Raw genomic sequence first — 18,921 nt, 5'->3', positions numbered from 1 at the left:
AGGAGTATACACTTCAGGGATAAGAGAAAGTGAAGGAGTGTACACTTCAGGGATAGGGGAGATGGTAGAAACAGAGTTGGTTTTAGGCCTTACCTCTGATGGGAGAGTCTGTCTGAGTCACTCTCTTCATCAGTCCGTCAACAGGTTCTGTCGCTCTCCTCTTCCTCTGTCCATCACCAGGTTCTGTCGCTCTCCTCTTCCTCTGTCCGTCACCAGGTTCTGTCGCTCTCCTCTTCCTCTGTCCGTCAACAGGTTCTGTCTCTCTCCTCTTCCTCTGTCCGTCACCAGGTTCTGTCGCTCTCCTCTTCCTCTGTCCGTCACCAGGTTCTGTCGCTCTCCTCTTCCTCTGTCCGTCAACAGGTTCTGTCTCTCTCCTCTTCCTCTGTCCGTCACCAGGTTCTGTCGCTCTCCTCTTCCTCTGTCCGTCACCAGGTTCTGTCGCTCTCCTCTTCCTCTGTCCGTCACCAGGTTCTGTCGCTCTCCTCTTCCTCTGTCCATCACCAGGTTCTGTCTCTCTCCTCTTCCTCTGTCCGTCACCAGGTTTTGTCGCTCTCCTCTTCCTCTGTCCGTCACCAGGTTCTGTCGCTCTCCTCTTCCTCTGTCCGTCACCAGGTTCTGTCGCTCTCCTCTTCCTCTGTCCGTCACCAGGTTCTGTTAGGGACAACATCACACAGGACACTGTTGTTTCAATCAACTGTTGTTGACGTCATACTCTATATCAGACCGGCCGTTGTGAGGGCAGGCTTCTGCTACGGCCAAGCAGCAACACAGCTTATTTAAGTCTTTAATAAGTCAAGCAGCAACACAGCTAATTTAAGTCTTTAATAAGTCGAGCAGCAACACAGCTTATTTAAGTCTTTAATAAGTCAAGCAACAACACAGCTTATTTAAGTATTTAATAAGTCAAGCAACAACACAGCTTATTTAAGTCTTTAATAAGCCAAGCAGCAACACAGCTTATTTAAGTCTTTAATAAGCCAAGCAGCAACACAGCTTATTTAAGTCTTTAATAAGCCAAGCAGCAACACAGCTTATTTAAGTCTTTAATAAGCCAAGCAGCAACACAGCTTATTTAAGTCTTTAATAAGTCAAGCAGCAACACAGCTAATTTAAGTCTTTAATAAGTCAAGCAGCAACACAGCTTATTTAAGTATTTAATAAGTCAAGCAACAACACAGCTTATTTAAGTCTTTAATAAGCCAAGCAGCAACACAGCTTATTTAAGTCTTTAATAAGCCAAGCAGCAACACAGCTTATTTAAGTCTTTAATAAGCCAAGCAGCAACACAGCTTATTTAAGTCTTTAATAAGCCAAGCAGCAACAACACAGCTTATTTATGTATTTAATAAGTCAAGCAGCAACACAGCTTATTTAAGTCTTTAATAAGTCAAGCAGCAACACAGCTTATTTAAGTATTTAATAAGTCAAGCAGCAACACAGCTTATTTAAGTCTTTAATAAGTCAAGCAGCAACAACAGTTTATTTAAGTTTTTAATAAGCCAAGCAGCAACAACAGTTTATTTAAGTTTTTAATAAGCCAAGCCTTTATATCTGAATGAGGCGTGTTACCTCTCCTTATCTTGCAGTTCTGTTTCTGGCCACCTGGCTCGGTCACAGCTGTCGGTATGGCAACCTCACCTACACACCACACCACCACAGACAGAGGAAGTGAGAGAGTTGGCAGAGTGACTCTGGGACCTGGCATCACCGGGTATAGAAACGCAACCACTAGAACAGACAGACGGCATCATAGAAACACAGCGACTAGAAGCACCTGTTCTGAACTCCTTACCAGTCTGGATGTCCACATTTAAGTCCAGGTCAAACAACGCATCTGAAACAGGGGATAGTTGCTTTGAGTCAATCAGCCATTTACGATGTTTATGTGCAGTGTTTTGTGTGTGTGTGTGTGTGTGTGTGTGTGTGTGTGTGTGTGTGTGTGTGTGTGTGTGTGTGTGTGTGTGTGTGTGTGTGTGTGTGAACTTACAATTGAAGTCAAAATGAAAATCCCCGAATTCCCCGAGAAAATCCTCGACTTCCAGGTCTAATTCTGAGAAACAGGAAGAAAACAGTCAAACAGCCAATCACCTTCCCTGGCTGTGACTAAACAGCCAATCACCTTCCCTGACTGTGACTAAACAGCCAATCACCTTCCTTGGCTGTGACTAAACAGCCAATCACCTTCCCTGGCTGTGACTAAACAGCCAATCACCTTCCCTGGCTGTGACTAAACAGCCAATCACCTTCCCTGACTGTGACTAAACAGCCAATCACCTTCCCTGGCTGTGACTAAACAGCCAATCACCTTCCCTGGCTGTGACTAAACAACCAATCACCTTCCCTGGCTGTGCCTCACCAGGAAGTTAAGTAATATTATAACAACAATTATACCCGTCCCCTCATGAGTGAGAACCCGGAAAAACACGTTTCCAAGGTGAGCAGGACTATTAGGGGATGGAGTTACGTTGGGATGCCAACGGGCCACAAGCGAAGTCGGGAGAAGAGGAATATTGGGACAGGGAGACGGGGAGACGGGGAGACGGGGAGACGGAGACGGGGAGACGAACGGGGAGCGGGGAGACAGACGAGGGAGACGGGGAGACGGGGAGACGGGGAGGAATGGAGTGTTACGGTGCAGAGTTATGAGGGACTAACGTTCCTCTAATGAATCATGTCCCTTCATCAACTCTATGTCCTGTATAGAACAACAGTTCCCTTTATAGAACAGTGTGTGTGTGTGTGTGTGTGTGTGTGTGTGTGTGTGTGTGTGTGTGTGTGTGTGTGTGTGTGTGTGTGTGTGAGAGAGAGAGATATCCATACGGAACTAAAAGTTTCTGAACATTGTCCTTTGTATAACAGTGTTATGTTGCACGGTTACCTTAGCCCTATAACTACCAAGGTAACTTTAGTCAACTCTGAATTAAATTCAGGATAACCGGTACCACAAAAGTGGTTCACCATTTAGCCAGGTAAATGTCTATGGCAACGAATCCTTCAGAACTAACCTGCTCTGGGGGCAGGCTAACAGGGCTAACAGGGCTAGCAGGGCTAACAGGGCTAACAGGGCTAACAGGGCTAACAGAGCTAACAGAGCTAACAGGGCTAGCAGGGCTAACAGGGCTAACAGGGCTAGCAGGGCTAACAGAGCTAACAGGGCTAACAGAGCTAACAGGGCTAGCAGGGCTAACAGGGCTAACAGGGCTAACAGAGCTAGTAGGGCTAACAGGGCTAACAGGGCTAACAGGGCTAGCAGGGCTAACAGGGCTAGTAGGGCTAACAGGGCTAACAGGGCTAACAGAGCTAACAGGGCTAACAGGGCTAACAGAGCTAACAGGGCTAACAGAGCTAACAGGGCTAACAGGGCTAACAGAGCTAACAGGGCTAACAGAGCTAACAGAGCTAACAGGGCTAGCAGGGCTAACAGGGCTAGTAGGGCTAACAGAGCTAACAGAGCTAACAGGGCTAACAGAGCTAACAGGGCTAACTCCATTAATCTTGAATCAAATCAAATCAAATGTTATTGATCACAAGTCAACAGGGCTAACAAGGCTAACAGGGCTAACAGATCTAACTCCATTCATCCTGAATCAAATCAAATCAAATTGTACGAACAGTGTTAGTCCAGGGTAACTATATCTCTATAGAACAGTGTTAGTCCAGGGTAACTATATCTCTATAGAACAGTGTTAGTCCAGGGTAACTATATCTCTATAGATGAGTGTTAGTCCAGGGTAACTATATCTCTATAGAACAGTGTTAGTCCAGGGTAACTATATCTCTATAGAACAGTGTTAGTCCAGGGTAACTATATCTCTATAGAACAGTGTTAGTCCAGGGTAACTATATCTCTATAGAACAGTGGTTAGTCCAGGGTAACTATATCTCTATAGAACAGTGTTTAGTCCAGGGTAACTATATCTCTATAGAACAGTGTTAGTCCAGGGTAACTATATCTCTATAGATGAGTGTTAGTCCAGGGTAACTATATCTCTATAGAACAGTGTTAGTCCAGGGTAACTATATCTCTATAGATGAGTGTTAGTCCAGGGTAACTATATCTCTATAGAACAGTGTTAGTCCAGGGTAACTATATCTCTATAGAACAGTGTTAGTCCAGGGTAACTATATCTCTATAGAACAGTGTTAGTCCAGGGTAACTATATCTCTATAGAACAGTGGTTAGTCCAGGGTAACTATATCTCTATAGAACAGTGTTTAGTCCAGGGTAACTATATCTCTATAGAACAGTGTTAGTCCAGGGTAACTATATCTCTATAGATGAGTGTTAGTCCAGGGTAACTATATCTCTATAGAACAGTGTTAGTCCAGGGTAACTATATCTCTATAGAACAGTGTTAGTCCAGGGTAACTATATCTCTATAGAACAGTGTTAGTCCAGGGTAACTATATCTCTATAGAACAGTGTTAGTCCAGGGTAACTATATTTCTATAGAACAGTGTTTAGTCCAGGGTAACTATATCTCTATAGAACAGTGTTTAGTCCAGGGTAACTATATCTCTCTGGAACAGTGTTTAGTCCAGGGTAACTATATCTCTATAGAACAGTGTTAGTCCAGTGTAACTATATCTCTATAGAACAGTGTTAGTCCAGGGTAACTATATCTCTCTGGAACAGTGTTTAGTCCAGGGTAACTATATCTCTATAGAACAGTGTTTAGTCCAGGGTAACTATATCTCTATAGAACAGTGTTAGTCCAGGGTAACTATATCTCTATAGAACAGTGTTTAGTCCAGGGTAAATATATATCTATAGAACAGTGTTAGTCCAGGGTAACTATATCTCTATAGAACAGTGTTAGTCCAGGGTAACTATATCTCTATAGAACAGTGTTAGTCCAGGGTAACTATATCTCTATAGAACAGTGTTAGTCCAGGGTAACTATATCTCTATAGAACAGTGTTTAGTCCAGGGTAACTATATCTCTGTGTTTAGTCCAGGGTAACTATACCTCAGTGTTAGTCCAGGGTAACTATATCTCTATAGAACAGTGTTTAGTCCAGGGTAACTATATCTCTGTGTTTAGTCCAGGGTAACTATATCTCAGTGTTAGTCCAGGGTAACTATATCTCTATAGAACAGTGTTAGTCCAGGGTAACTATATCTCTATAGATCAGTGTTAGTCCAGGGTAACTATATCTCTATAGAACAGTGTTTAGTCCAGGGTAACTATATCTCAGTGTTAGTTCAGGGTAACTATATCTCTATAGAACAGTGTTTAGTCCAGGGTAATTATATCTCTGTGTTAGTCCAGGGTAACTATATCTCTATAGATCAGTGTTAGTCCAGGGTAACTATATCTCTATAGAACAGTGTTAGTCCAGGGTAACTATATCTCTATAGAACAGTGTTAGTCCAGGGTAACTATATCTCTATAGAACAGTTTTAGTCCAGGGTAACTATATCTCTCTGGAACAGTGTTAGTCCAGGGTAACTATATCTCTATAGAACAGTGTTTAGTCCAGGGTAACTATATCTCTATAGAACAGTGTTAGTCCAGGGTAACTATATCTCTATAGAACAGTGTTTAGTCCAGGGTAACTATATCTCTATAGAACAGTGTTAGTCCAGGGTAACTATATCTCTATAGAACAGTGTTAGTCCAGGGTAACTATATCTTTATAGAACAGTGGTTAGTCCAGGGTAACTATATCTCTATAGAACAGTGTTAGTCCAGGGTAACTATATCTCTATAGAACAGTGTTAGTCCAGGGTAACTATATCTCTATAGAACAGTGTTAGTCCAGGGTAACTATATCTCTATAGAGTGTTAGTCCAGGGTAACTATATCTCTGTGTTAGTCCAGGGTAACTATATCTCTGTGTTAGTCCAGGGTAACTATATCTCTATAGAACAGTGTTAGTCCAGGGTAACTATATCTCTATTGAACAATGTTTAGTCCAGGGTAACTATATCTCTATAGAACAGTGTTAGTCCAGGGTAACTATATCTCTATAGAACAGTGTTAGTCCAGGGTAACTATATCTCTATAGAACAGTGTTTAGTCCAGGGTAACTATATCTCTATAGAACAGTGTTAGTCCAGGGTAACTATATCTCTATAGAACAGTGTTAGTCCAGGGTAACTATATCTCTATAGAACAGTGTTAGTCCAGGGTAACTATATCTCTGTGTTAGTCCAGGGTAACTATATCTCTGTGTTAGTCCAGGGTAACTATATCTCTATAGAACAGTGTTAGTCCAGGGTAACTATATCTCTATTGAACAGTGTTTAGTCCAGGGTAACTATATCTCTATAGAACAGTGTTAGTCCAGGGTAACTATATCTCTATAGAACAGTGTTAGTCCAGGGTAACTATATCTCTATAGAACAGTGTTAGTCCAGGGTAACTATATCTCTATAGAACAGTGTTTAGTCCAGGGTAACTATATCTCTATAGAACAGTGTTTAGTCCAGGGTAACTATATCTCTATAGAACAGTGTTTAGTCCAGGGTAACTATATCTCTATAGAACAGTGTTAGTCCAGGGTAACTATATCTCTATAGATCAGTGTTAGTCCAGGGTAACTATATCTCTATAGATCAGTGTTAGTCCAGGGTAACTATTAGGTTACCTGGCAGAAAGTCTTCAACCTCAAGTGTAGGGGAGATGGGCAGATCCATAATGTCCACATCCTGCATCCTGGCACCTGTTGACCAAATCACATTGGATCACCATATTCTACATCTATTGTATGCATCAATCATGTGCCTATGAACCAGATTTATGCCGTTACCACGGATGCGGTGTGCCCTAGGGGAGGAAGTCCACTGTGTGCAGCTCAACCTGCACTAGCATAAATAACATGAGAATGTCTACTTCTGATAAGTTTCCCAGTAAAACAATGAAAACAAGAAACCATCACAGAAAAGTACTCAAAAATATCCCACGTTAACATATGTAGCTTAAGAAACAAGTTTCATGAAATGAATAATTTACTAGTAACAGATGACATTCATATTCTGACTATCTCTGAAACTCACTTAGACAATACCTTTGATGATACAGTGGTAGCAATACATAGTTATAACATCTACAGAAAATACAGGAATTCCAATGGTGGAGGTGTGGTTGTTTATACTCAGAACCACATTCCTGTAAAGCTTAGAGAGGATCTCATGTTAAATACTGTTGAAGTAATATGGCTACAGGTTCATCTGTCCTCACCTAAAGCCCATTCTGGTGGGAAGCTACTATAGACCACCTAGTGCTAACAGTCATTATCTGGACAACATGTGTGATTATGCTTGATAATGTATGTGATATCAACAGAGAGGTACAGTACCTGTCAAAAGTTTGGACACACCTACATAATCCAGGGTTTTTCTTACTATTTTTTACTATATTGTAGAATAATAGTGAAGACATCAAAACTATGAAATAACACATATGGAATCACGTAGTAACCATAAAAGTGTTTTTAAAAGATTTGAGATTCTTCAAAATAGCCACCCTTTGCCTTGATGACAGCTTTGCACACTCTTGGCATTCTCTCAACCTAGGAAAACCAAAGTTCCAAAGGCTGGGTCTAATATAGTGTATAAGAGGTCATACAATACGTTTTGTAGTGATTCCTATGGTGTTGATGTAAAGAATATTTGTTGGTCTGTGGTGTGTAATGAGGAGCAAACAGACACGGCACTTGACACATTTATGAAATTGCTTATCCCAGTTACTAATAAGCATGTACCCGTTAAGAAAATGACGTGTAAAAACTGTTAAATCCCTGTGGATTGATGAGGAATTGAAAAATGGTATGGTTTGAGAAGGATGAGGCAAAAGGAATGGAAAATAAGTCTGGCTGCACAACCGATTGGCAAATGTACTGCAAGTTGAGAAATCATGTGACTAAACTGAATAAAAAGAAATAGAAACTACACTATGAAACCTGTGGCTCAGTTGGTAGAGCATGGTGTTTGCAACGCCAGGGTTGTGGGTTCGATTCCCACGGGGGCCAGTACAAGAAAAAGATAATAATAATAATAAATAAATAAAATGTATGCATTCACTACTGTAAGTCGCTCTGGATAAGAGCGTCTGCTAAATGACTAAAATGTCAAATGTAAATAAATGACATAAAGAATGATAGTAAAAAAAACTTTGCAGCACCTTCAATGTAATTTTGGGCAAAAAGGCAAACTCAGCTCATCAAAATCAGATGGCTCATTCATTATATTACCGGCAAGATAAGCAAACTTAGGTATGACATGCCAGCAACAAACGCTGACACTACACATCCAAGTATATCTGACCATATTATGACAGACAAGAATTGTACTTTTGAATTCCGTAAAAAGTCAGTGTGGAAGAGGTGAAAAAATTATTAAGGTGTTGGGTGTTGGGCTACGGTCTCTCCACTAGCATCAGGACCTCTCAATAAGGTGTTGGGTTGCGGTCTCTCCACTAGCATCAGGACCTCTCAATAAGGTGTTGGGTTATGGTCTCTCCACTAGCATCAGGACCTCTCAATAAGGTGTTGGGTTACGGTCTCTCCACTAGCATCAGGACCTCTCAATAAGGTGTTGGGTTATGGTCTCTCCACTAGCATCAGGACCTCTCAATAAGGTGTTGGGTTATGGTCTCTCCACTAGCATCAGGACCTCTCAATAAGGTGTTGGGTTATGGTCTCTCCACTAGCATCAGGACCTCTCAATAAGGTGTTGGGTTACGGTCTCTCCACTAGCATCAGGACCTCTCAATAAGGTGTTGGGTTATGGTCTCTCCATTAGCATCAGGACCTCTCAATAAGGTGTTGGGTTACAGTCTCTCCACTAGCATCAGGACCACTCAATAAGGTGTTGGGTTATGGTCTCTCCACTAGCATCAGGACCTCTCAATAAGGTGTTGGGTTACGGTCTCTCCATTAGCATCAGGACCTCTCAATAAGGTGTTGGGTTATGGTCTCTCCACTAGCATCAGGACCTCTCAATAAGGTGTTGGGTTATGGTCTCTCCACTAGCATCAGGACCTCTCAATAAGGTGTTGGGTTATGGTCTCTCCACTAGCATCAGGACCTCTCAATAAGGTGTTGGGTTATGGTCTCTCCACTAGCATCAGGACCTCTCAATAAGGTGTTGGGTTACGGTCTCTCCACTAGCATCAGGACCTCTCAATAAGGTGTTGGGTTACGGTCTCTCCACTAGCATCAGGACCTCTCAATAAGGTGTCTAGATGTTGGGTTATGGTCTCTCCACTAGCATCAGGACCTCTCAATAAGGTGTTGGGTTACGGTCTCAATAAGGTGTTGGGTTACAGTCTCTCCACTAGCATCAGGACCTCTCAATAAGGTGTTGGGTTATGGTCTCTCCACTAGCATCAGGACCTCTCAATAAGGTGTTGGGTTACGGTCTCTCCACTAGCATCAGGACCTCTCAATAAGGTGTTGGGTTATGGTCTCTCCACTAGCATCAGGACCTCTCAATAAGGTGTTGGGTTATGGTCTCTCCACTAGCATCAGGACCTCTCAATAAGGTGTTGGGTTACAGTCTCTCCACTAGCATCAGGACCTCTCAATAAGGTGTTGGGTTACGGTCTCTCCACTAGCATCAGGACCTCTCAATAAGGTGTTGGGTTATGGTCTCTCCACTAGCATCAGGACCTCTCAATAAGGTGTTGGGTTATGGTCTCTCCACTAGCATCAGGACCTCTCAATAAGGTGTTGGGTTATGGTCTCTCCACTAGCATCAGGACCTCTCAATAAGGTGTTGGGTTATGGTCTCTCCACTAGCATCAGGACCTCTCAATAAGGTGTTGGGTTATGGTCTCTCCACTAGCATCAAGACCTCTCAATAAGGTGTTGGGTTATGGTCTCTCCACTAGCATCAGGACCTCTCAATAAGGTGTTGGGTTATGGTCTCTCCACTAGCATCAGGACCTCTCAATAAGGTGTTGGGTTACGGTCTCTCCACTAGCATCAGGACCTCTCAATAAGGTGTTGGGTTATGGTCTCTCCACTAGCATAAAGACCTCTCAATAAGGTGTTGGGTTATGGTCTCTCCACTAGCATCAGGACCTCTCAATAAGGTGTTGGGTTACGGTCTCTCCACTAGCATCAGGACCTCTCAATAAGGTGTTGGGTTACGGTCTCTCCACTAGCATCAGGACCTCTCAATAAGGTGTTGGGTTATGGTCTCTCAACTAGCATCAGGACCTCTCAATAAGGTGTTGGGTTACGGTCTCTCCACTAGCATCAGGACCTCTCAATAAGGTGTTGGGTTATGGTCTCTCCACTAGCATCAGGACCTCTCAATAAGGTGTTGGGTTACGGTCTCTCCACTAGCATCAGGACCTCTCAATAAGGTGTTGGGTTATGGTCTCTCCACTAGCATCAGGACCTCTCAATAAGGTGTTGGGTTATGGTCTCTCCACTAGCATCAGGACCTCTCAATAAGGTGTTGGGTTATGGTCTCTCCACTAGCATCAGGACCTCTCAATAAGGTGTTGGGTTATGGTCTCTCCACTAGCATCAGGACCTCTCAATAAGGTGTTGGGTTATGGTCTCTCCACTAGCATCAAGACCTCTCAATAAGGTGTTGGGTTATGGTCTCTCCACTAGCATCAGGACCTCTCAATAAGGTGTTGGGTTATGGTCTCTCCACTAGCATCAGGACCTCTCAATAAGGTGTTGGGTTACGGTCTCTCCACTAGCATCAGGACCTCTCAATAAGGTGTTGGGTTATGGTCTCTCCACTAGCATAAAGACCTCTCAATAAGGTGTTGGGTTATGGTCTCTCCATTAGCATCAGGACCTCTCAATAAGGTGTTGGGTTACGGTCTCTCCACTAGCATCAGGACCTCTCAATAAGGTGTTGGGTTACGGTCTCTCCACTAGCATCAGGACCTCTCAATAAGGTGTTGGGTTATGGTCTCTCAACTAGCATCAGGACCTCTCAATAAAATGTTGGGTTACGGTCTCTCCACTAGCATCAGGACCTCTCAATAAGGTGTTGGGTTATGGTCTCTCCACTAGCATCAGGACCTCTCAATAAGGTGTTGGGTTACGGTCTCTCCACTAGCATCAGGACCTCTCAATAAGGTGTTGGGTTATGGTCTCTCCACTAGCATCAGGACCTCTCAATAAGGATGTTGGGTTACGGTCTCTCCACTAGCATCAGGACCTCTCAATAAGGTGTCTAGGTGTTGGGTTATGGTCTCTCCACTAGCATCAGGACCTCTCAATAAGGTGTTGGGTTACGGTCTCAATAAGTTGTTGGGTTACGGTCTCTCCACTAGCATCAGGACCTCTCAATAAGGTGTTGGGTTATGGTCTCTCCACTAGCATCAGGACCTCTCAATAAGGTGTTGGGTTACGGTCTCTCCACTAGCATCAGGACCTCTCAATAAGGTGTTGGGTTACAGTCTCTCCACTAGCATCAGGACCCCTCAACAAGGTGTTGGGTTGCGGTCTCTCCACTAGCATCAGGACCTCTCAATAAGGTGTTGGGTTACGGTCTCTCCACTAGCATCAGGACCTCTCAATAAGGTGTTGGGTTATGGTCTCTCCACTAGCATCAGGACCTCTCAATAAGGTGTTGGGTTATGGTCTCTCCACTAGCATCAGGACCTCTCAATAAGGTGTTGGGTTATGGTCTCGCCACTAGCATCAGGACCTCTCAATAAGGTGTTGGGTTATGGTCTCTCCACTAGCATCAGGACCTCTCAATAAGGTGTTGGGTTATGGTCTCTCCACTAGCATCAGGACCTCTCAATAAGGTGTTGGGTTATGGTCTCTCCACTAGCATCAGGACCTCTCAATAAGGTGTTGGGTTGCGGTCTCTCCACTAGCATCAGGACCTCTCAATAAGGTGTTGGGTTACGGTCTCTCCACTAGCATCAGGACCTCTCAATAAGGTGGCTTGGTGTTTTTTATTTTTATTTAACCTTTATTTATACAGTTTTTTTCTCATTGAGATAGCATCTCTTTTCCAAGAGAGACCTGGTCCAATAGCAGCAGAGGGAACAACGTTTCAGTCAAAACAACTTGCATTACACTAACACAACATTAAAGAAAACTATAAACACACATACAATACAACAACAAAAAACATTTTTACGTTAAAAAACACGAAAGTCTTTACAAAAAAAAAACAGCTGTCCTTAAGACAATTACACTCTTCTATGATATATACATCGATCAAGTGTTTAAACTCCACCAACAAAACTAGATCGTCACATTTTAAAATGTTCAGGAGAGAATTCCAGGACCACGGAGCTGAATAACTAAAACTATTCCTACCATGACCTGTTCTAATTTTTGGTACTGTTAGAAGCAAATCAGAAAAGGGACAATGATGTGTTAGACGTTTCTGATTTGTGATGAACCTGAGGGCTGCATGATGCACTGAATCAAGTGCTCTCAGGGTAGTGGTTGAGGCCTGCATATATATAACATCACTACAATCTAAAACTGCCAGTAATGTACAGCCGTGGCCAAAAGTTTTGAGAATTACACAAATATTAATTTTCACAAAGTTTGCTGCCTTTAGATATTTTTGTCAGATGTTACTATGGAATACTGAAGTATAATTACAAGCATTTCATAAGTGTCAAAGGCTTTTATTGACAATTACATGAAGTTGATGCAAAGATTCAATATTTGCAGTGTTGACCCTTCTTTTTCAAGACTCTGCAATCCGCCCTGGCATGCTGTCAATTAACTTCTGGGCCACATCCTGACTGATGGCAGCCCATTCTTGCATAATCAATGCTTGGAGTTTGTCAGAATTTGTGGGTTTTTGTTTGTCCACCCGCCTCTTGAGGATTGACCACAAGTTCTCAATGGGATTAAGGTCTGGGGAGTTTCCTGGCCGTGGACCCAAAATATCGATGTTTTGTTCCCCGAGCTACTTAGTTATCACTTTTGCCTTATGGCAAGGTGTTCCATCATGCTGGAAAAGGCATTGTTCGTCACCAAACTGTTCCTGGATGGTTGGGAGAAGTTGCTCTCGGAGGATGTGTTGGTACCATTCTTTATTCTTAGGCAAAATTGTGAGTAAGCCCACTCCTTTGGCTGAGAAGCACCCCCACACATGAATGGTCTCAGGATGCTTTACTGTTGGCATGACACAGGACTGATGGTAGAGCTCACCTTGTCTTCTCCGGACAAGCTTTTTTCCGGATGCCCCAAACAATCGGAAAGGGGATTCATCAGAGAAAATGACTTTACCCCAGTCCTCAGCAGTCCAATCCCTGTACCTTTTGCAGAATATCATTCTGTCCCTGATGTTTTTCCTGGAGAGAAGTGGCTTCTTTGCTGCCCTTCTTGACACCAGGCCATCCTTCAAAAGTCTTTGCCTCACTGTGCGTGCAGATGCACTCACACCTGCCTGCTGCCGTCCTGAGCAAGCTCTGTACTGGTGGTGCCCCGATCCCGCAGCTGAATCAACTTTAGGAGACGGTCCTGGCGCTTGCTGGACTTTCTTGGGCGCCCTGAAGCCTTCTTCACAACAATTGAACCGCTCTTCTTGAAGTTCTTGATGATCCGATAAATGGTTGATTTAGGTGCAATCTTACTGGCAGCAATATCCTTGCCTGTGAAGCCCTTTTGTGCAAAGCAATGATGACGGCATGTGTTTCCTTGTAGGTAACCATGGTTGACAGAGGAAGAACAATGATTCTAAGCACCACCCTCCTTTTGAAGCTTCCAGTCTGTTATTTGACCTCAATCAGCATGATCTCCAGCCTTGCCCTCATCAACACTCACACCTTTGTTAACAAGAGAATCACTGACATGTCAGCTGGTCCTTTTGTGGCAGGGCTGAAATGCAGTGGAAATGTTTTTTGGGGGATTCAGTTCCATTTGCATGGCAAAGAGCGACTTTGCAATTAATTGCAATTCATCTGATCACTCTTCATAACATTCTGGAGTATATGCAAATTGCCATCATACAAACTGAGGCAGCAGACTTTGTGATAATTAATATTTGTGTCATTCTCAAAACTTTTTGCCACGACTATACATCGTACCAGCTCCTTCCTGGTCTCAAAAGAAAAACAAGCCTTACGCCGGTAATAAAAACCTATTTTCAGCAATGAGCTTCCTTATCAAGTTCTCTACAGGCACAGTGAATCTCAGCTTATCATCAACTCACACACCCAAATATTTGTACACTTTCACTTTCTCTATAGTACGTCCAGTCAATGTAGCAATGACATGATCGGTAACATACCTGGCATTTGAAAATACCATGTATTTTGTTTTACCCTTAATTTAGAACCAGCTTTAAAATCATACAGATTCTGTTGTATGATGTTAAATGCTCTTTGGGCATTTTCAAAAGCTGAAGGTAAACTACTATCAATATCATCTACATAAAAATGAACATCCATTGTTTCAATAAGATCCCCCCAAATGTTGTTGATATACAAAATGAACAACAGTGGGCCCAAAATAGAACCTTGCGGAACACCTGAGCACAACTCCATGGACTCCGATTTTACAACCATCCGCCATTACACATTCTGTAAGACTTGATTGGTCATTTATAAACAAACCTAGAGCACGACCAGTCATTCCACAACATTTTAACCTTTACAATAACATGGTGTCAAATGCTTTCGACAAATCATTAAAGACGAGACACACAATGTAGCTTCTTATCAAGAACACAGTGAATGTCATTTAAAACCTTCAGTGTTGCTGAAACAGTGCTGTGGCCAGACCTAAAACCTGATTGCATTCCATTTAAAATAATTGTTTTCTTGGAAGTAGGCCTTTAGCTGCCTACTACCTTAGACAAGTACAGACGATTTTGATATAGGTCGATAGTTGTCAAGTAGCGAAGGATCTCCAGCTTTCAGGAGAGGCAGTACAAAAACAGATTTCCATAATGTGGGGATATCAAGGGTTGGTTCCTTTAACCAACTACATCATTTTTCAAGCTATAACATTCTATAACAGCCATGTTAGAACCCCATTAAAATGACACTACAACAGCCATGTTAGAACCCCATTAACATGACACTACAACATTCTATAACAGCCATGTTAGAACCCCATTAAAATGACACTACAACATTCTATAACAGCCATGTTAGAACCCCATTAAAATGACACTACAACATTCTATAACAGCCATGTTAGAACCCCATTAAAATGACACTACAACATTCTATAGAAGCCATGTTAGAAACCCCATTAACACTACACCATTCTATAACAGCCATGTTAGAACCCCATTAACATGACACTACAACATTCTATAACAGCCATGTTAGAACCCCATTAACATGACACTACAACATTCTATAACAGCCATGTTAGATCCTCATTAACATGACACTACAACATTCTATAACAGACATGTTAGAACCCCATTAACATGACACTACAACATTCTATAACAGCCATGTTAGAACCCCATTAAAATGACACTACAACATTCTATAACAGCCATGTTAGAACCCCATTAACACTACAACATTCTATAACAGCCATGTTAGAAACCCATTAACATGACACTACAACATTTTATAGCAGCCATGTTAGATCCTTATTAACATGACACTACAACATTCTATAACAGCCATGTTAGAAACCCATTAACATGACACTACAACATTCTATAAAAGCCATGTTAGAACCCCATTAACATGACACTACAACATTCTATAACAGCCATGTTAGAACCCTATTAACATGACACTACAACATTCTATAGCAGCCATGTTAGAACCCCATTAACATGACACTACAACATTCTATAGCAGCCATGTTAGAACACATTAACATGACACTACAACATTCTATAACAGCCATGTTAGATCCTCATTAACATGAGACTACACATGCTATAACAGCCATGTTAGAACCCCATTAACACTACAACATTCTATAGCAGCCATGTTAGAACCCCATTAACATGACACTACAACATTCTATAACAGCCATGTTAGAACCCCATTAACGTGACACTACAACATTCTATAACAGCCATGTTAGAACCCCATTAACATGACACTACAACATTCTATAACAGCCATGTTAGAACCCCATTAACGTGACACTACAACATTCTATAACAGCCATGTTAGAACCCCATTAACATCACACTACAACATTCTATAACAGCCATGTTAGAACCTCATTAACACTACAACATTCTATAACAGCCATGTTAGAACCTCATTAAAATGACATGGGTAATAGTTAATATTTAAATAATGCTATGTAACTATGCTCCAGAGTGGCGAAGCGGTCTGGGGCATCACTACATACCCTGGTTCGATCCCAGGCTGCATCACACTTGACCAGGAGTCCCAAAGGGTGGCGTACAATTCGCCCAGGGTCGTTCGGGTTTGGCCGGTGTAGGCCGTCATTGTAAAATAATAATTTGCTCTTAACTGAAATTGCCTCGTTAAATAAAATAAAATAAATAAAAACAGAAATTCTAGAATTTTGAACAATATTCAACATTGTCAATGTTTGTCCGATCTCTCTAAAGATAATTTCTCTGGTCCAAAGCTGAAACGGACTGGTCTTTCACTATAACTAATATATTGGGTTTCAGCAGGGACCCAGAGCATCTAGATTGTACCCACATCCTGTATGGGGGGGTGACAGTTGAGAAGTTCATCTATTTTTTTGCCATGTCGAGAATTATATTAAAACAGATCAGAAAATAAAGTATGGCCTAATTAATGACCTCCACGTTTTTTCCCCCTCCCCCACGTGTCACAGTTGTATTGCTGTTAAACATGTGGGGGCGGTGTGTGTGGGGGGGGGTGGCGGACATGATACAAGTTCTATAATATAACAATAAAATGCCAAATAACCTTCCAAACACAAATTAAACATTACAGGAGTTAGATTGCAACACAGAGTATTATTCCATCTGAATAACAGAACTGAGACCAGCGCTTACAGGGGGCCATAGAAGACACCGGGTTATTCACTTCTCTCGTTGCTGACTGGAATCTCCCCCCCCATCAAATCACCCGCCACATGCAATCGTTCACAAACAAAATACGGCGAAATTAAATTGATTTACAAATATAAAAACAGTTAGAACTCTTAAATAAATAGTACAAAATAAGTGACATTTATTGTCTTTTCAATAAAATGTATATGTTTTTTTGGTTTTTTTCACCATGCAGTGGAGATGGGATCGTTGCAAGTGCGTCGGATAAAATTATATTGAGGAGACAAGCAGAAAAATAACCCAAAAAATCTCACCTGTCTGGCGGGAATCGAGAGTCTCCATCCCTCGGGTTAAAAGGCAACGGCTTCCACTATATGATCCGTGTCCAAATGCATTAAGCTATAGCTGTCCTTGAATGCTCCGTGCACTTTGTGGTCGTTTGTTGTGCGTCTGTGTGTGTTCGCGTCGTGCCCAGGGCATCCATTCACTTTTACTTTCGATAGGAATCTCATTGTGCGTCTGTTCTCTACTCTCTCTCTCTCTCTCTCTCGCTCTCCCATTCATTTCCACTGATCTACAAACTTAAAAGACAAGTGCTTTCATCACTCAGACCAAGGGGTATATGGCTACAATTTGATGAAGGAGAGACTGATGTAGACGTGGGGAACCCCACTAACGCCAGACTAACTATTGGTAATGTTGTTAAAGAGGTGATTATGTTGCAGGGGAAAAGCAGGACCCCCCCAAAAAAAAATACAGGATAAGACAAGAGAGGAGCCTCCTGGACCTGAGGAACCTCTCCCTCTTTCTCTCCCTCCCTCTGTTTTTTTAGAGGAGGAAATGGGAGTTTGTTTGGCGTCAGTCTAGCTTGGAAAGTACCAGCCATACATGTCTATCTCTGTGGCCATATGCCATACCAGTCTGATAGGCACATACACACGCATGCGTAGACACAACATCAACAGATACCATCCATGCCACTTTGTTCACCATACTTTTTTTCCCCCTCCACAGAAATGCCGCCACACCCCTCCCTGCCTCATTCCTTTCTCTGACATTGTAGTTAGCGTGGTAATACCAGTTTGGTTACCAGTTTGGTTACCAGGCACTGAGATCATTTCATCAAACGAACGCCAGACGCAAAACGCACGCAAGTGTAGTCCAAGCTCAAACAGAGAACGTCACAAAACGACGCGGACGAAGCCCTCCGGCGTTCCGACACGTTACGACCTGAAACATGTGAACACGACATATCGTTCGTTCCGCAGCCATGCCGGGCAGTGTTTTAACCTGGTTCCTTGATCTGATAGAGAAAGTTATCAAAGTAGACTATTATTATTATTTTTTGCATTGATAAACAAATATAATCTCCGCGACTGTTCAGATAATAAAACAAAAAAAAACAAGAATCCATCGAAAAAAATGTATTTTGTTCACAGGCTGATTACAGGCTATTGTTCAGTGGTAAAACCTGCTGTAGTCAACAGTGATGAGTAAGACTGTGGGAACTTTGATTTCCTAAACTTTATGTTGTGTTACAGCCGATTTTTTTGTATTTTTATTTCATTATATATATATATAAACAAAAGTTAATTCATATGCTATTAACCCACATAGGCAGTCGGCCTACAAGAGGGCCATTTAGGGCCTATTGTTTCACACTTTCTTTGGTTTCAGCAAAACGAGGCTACTGTTCAAAAACCTTTTTCAAAAGATTAGGACTAAATGCTCAAGGAAAAACGTCATTGTTCAGTTTAATAAATTGTTCAAGGGCAAAGCAGCCTAATAGAACAGTGGATTTTCACAGAAGCATCCTGTTCAACAGGCCTACATTAGTCTCCCGTTCAATAGGCCTACATTAGTCTCCCGTTCAACAGGCCTACATTAGTCTCCCGTTCAATAAGCCTACATTAGTCTCCCGTTCAATAAGCCTACATTAGTCTCCTGTTCAATAAGCCTACATTAGTCTCCTGTTCAATAAGCCTACATTAGTCTCCTGTTCAATAAGCCTACATTAGTCTCCTGTTCAATAAGCCTACATT

At 42.1% G+C, this 18,921-nt stretch overlaps 1 protein-coding gene across 1 annotated transcript in view; it reads right to left on the bottom strand.

Annotated features, from left to right (window-relative positions):
• The window catches only part of LOC123740017 (uncharacterized), a gene marked incomplete at its 3' end in the record, with an annotated part of 33,190 nt that extends 15,577 nt beyond the window's left edge, over positions 1-17,613 (bottom strand). Inside the window, exons 1-7 of the mRNA XM_045713948.1 lie at positions 17,194-17,613; positions 6,595-6,669; positions 1,988-2,050; positions 1,793-1,834; positions 1,570-1,638; positions 551-651; positions 94-454 (exon numbers count right to left, since the gene is read on the bottom strand). Of these exons, the coding sequence (XP_045569904.1) occupies positions 94-454; positions 551-651; positions 1,570-1,638; positions 1,793-1,834; positions 1,988-2,050; positions 6,595-6,669; positions 17,194-17,221 (739 nt within the window). The remainder of the gene's footprint in view (positions 1-93; positions 455-550; positions 652-1,569; positions 1,639-1,792; positions 1,835-1,987; positions 2,051-6,594; positions 6,670-17,193) is intronic.
• Positions 17,614-18,921: the final 1,308 nt, after the last annotated feature.

The sequence above is a fragment of the Salmo salar genome, unplaced genomic scaffold, assembly GCF_905237065.1.
Source record: "Salmo salar unplaced genomic scaffold, Ssal_v3.1, whole genome shotgun sequence".
In the NCBI taxonomy this organism is placed as follows: domain Eukaryota; kingdom Metazoa; phylum Chordata; class Actinopteri; order Salmoniformes; family Salmonidae; genus Salmo; species Salmo salar.
This window is presented reverse-complemented; position numbering and strand designations above follow the sequence as displayed.